The sequence below is a fragment of the Brassica oleracea genome, chromosome C9 (assembly GCF_000695525.1).
Source record: "Brassica oleracea var. oleracea cultivar TO1000 chromosome C9, BOL, whole genome shotgun sequence".
Lineage (NCBI taxonomy): Eukaryota > Viridiplantae > Streptophyta > Magnoliopsida > Brassicales > Brassicaceae > Brassica > Brassica oleracea.
The window spans coordinates 47601700-47604093 of record NC_027756.1 but is presented as its reverse complement, the minus strand read 5'-3'; the positions used below and the strand labels follow the sequence as shown (position 1 = coordinate 47604093).

The window sequence follows — 2394 nt, the reverse complement described above, 5'->3', positions numbered from 1 at the left end:
TGAACATTGAAAAAGATAGAGAGATTTTTTTTAATCTTTTACCGACTCAGAACTTAAACAAAACGAAGAGTTAAAGGTAATTTTTTTTGTTACACTTCCCGAAAAAAATGGTTACAATATGGGCTTTCATAATATGGTATTTTAACATATTAATGTTATGGACATTTAATAATTATCTTGACAAAAAACAAATACTATAAATAATTTATTATTAACAAAATTATGAAATTATTTACAGTTTGATGACTAATTCATCACTTTTTTTATATGTTAAATTTTTCATAGAAGTTTAAAAATCATTTTATTTTCTTTAACATGTATAACTAATTTATAATCTTTTATGTCATACTAAGTTATGATATAATATTTCTTCATATTTTACATTAATAACCATTATTTTTATAAATCGTCTACAATTCTCTGATTACGTCTATTTGTTCAATTTTGTATATGATATCGAATATTCATCATAAATAGATGATTTAAGATGCTAAAAAAATTATTTACTTTGTGAATATAATACATCAAATATTACAAATACATCATTTAGTTAAATAAATAACAAAAAACCGAAAATTCATATCCGCGCTGGCAGGGTCTAGTAATCGTTTAGAATGGATGTACTTCACATTTCTTAGGTACGAATGTTACCGGATGTACTTCACACTAATCATAATATATATATGGATAAGGCCATTTAACCCATGTTCTTTGAAATTTTCCTTGAGCGATGATGTTCTATCAAATGTGTGTTATAGAGCTATAGCTAATAGGAGAATTAAATTGTACATGTATTTCTGGATGGAGAGTTTTCACTGGTGTGGTTTTGTGGAAAATATAATTGGAAAATTCATGAGTTGTTTTTAAAAATCATTTCCTACCTTAAATTTTCAGGAAATATCAGTAGTTTATTAAGTACATTCATTTTCGAAATATTATTCACTTATAAACATCAAAAACAAACATGGTCCCTTACACCAAGAAGATTAGAGATACCTTTAATTAGTGCCACGAAAAGTAGGCAACAAAAAATGTCTTTCAGTTTTTCTATACTTATAGTTAGGAAGATGGGTGAATAAGATACCATTTAAATTTAGGAGATAATGGTCAGCCTAGGTTCATATGTATTTAATTTTTGAATAAGATATCAATATCCATTATTTTGCACGATGTGTTATAAAATGATGTCGCAGATACAGGATAAATAAATTAATGACTAGAGGTGAACGAACGACTGAAGTTCTACGTATTCGATCTTTTTATGATGACTTTCTCTTTTAAAATGCTGATAAATCAACGCATATAATAAGTGAGGACAGTCTCTCAAATTTATCTTTATCACTTGACCTTTTGACCTTCTCCCATATGAATGGAATAATCTCACTAATGACACATGTCATATTGTGAATGAAATATTTTTGGCCTTTGATATTATCCAATTGGATATGCCATATCCGACTACAGTGTCTGTGCTTCTATGTAAGAAATACATCTCCCTAAAACTAAAAGTCTAAAACTAATTAATTATTCACTGATGTTTCCTTTTGTATTTTCAATTTTTTTTTAGATTTTTTTTGTAACATTTCAACAACATTTTAATTTTTTTTTTTAATTTGTTTTGCAGCTACAGTATATAGTTGTCTGCAGATGTCGGATCATTGATATGATGATTTGATTTAAGATCTTGAAAAGCCCACAATTTAGGCAAGACAATAGGGGACGGTAATAAATAAAAAGAAAGTTCTTCTTGAGTTCCTTTTGTGAATGTGTGTTAGACTCGTTTTAGTTGGTTTTGTATTTGAAGCAAGGTTTTGTTTTGATTTGGACAAATAACAATAGGAAGTAAAATATCAACATCTCTTATGATTGATATATATACATATATATATACGTGATAGATAACACAATAATATAGTCAGCCTGTATATCTTATTTCTCCGTCCATGTTTTGCTTTCTATTTTTATCCTTTCAAGAAATATCAAAGTTAGAAAGATTGAGAGAGAAATGAAGAGGTACCGAGAAGCGGAAAGATCAGATGCCACGGCGCGTGGGAAAGCGCATGAACGGAGGCTGTTAACTAAGTGCTTCCCGATCACCTGAAGACTCTTGGATTTGGCTGCCATTCAACTTTATTTCTGTACTCAAGATTGAAAGAGAGAGAGTTGTGTTTGGATGAGTATTAACGGTGAATAATACTTGCAACTTGTCTGTTTTTATAATATTATACAAGTGTGGAATGAGACAAGAGAACGATTCCCATGTTACACGGTGAGCCACATGGTGACGCCCTGGCAGCGTTCTTGCTCACTTCGGTCTCTAGTCTGGACCACCTCGGTGGGACCAGGATACTCGGTTAGCAAAAAAAAAAAAAAAATAGTATATAATTAGTGAAT

The 2394-nt window shown here is 29.9% G+C and overlaps 1 protein-coding gene across 1 annotated transcript in view; it reads right to left on the bottom strand.

Annotated features, from left to right (window-relative positions):
* LOC106316445 overlaps nucleotides 1-2208 on the bottom strand; it is a 4103-nt gene extending 1895 nt beyond the window's left edge. The window contains exon 1 of the mRNA XM_013754337.1: nucleotides 2018-2208. Within this exon, the coding sequence (XP_013609791.1) occupies nucleotides 2018-2124 (107 nt within the window). The 5' untranslated portion in view covers nucleotides 2125-2208. The remainder of the gene's footprint in view (nucleotides 1-2017) is intronic.
* Between the last annotated feature and the right edge of the window lie 186 nt (nucleotides 2209-2394).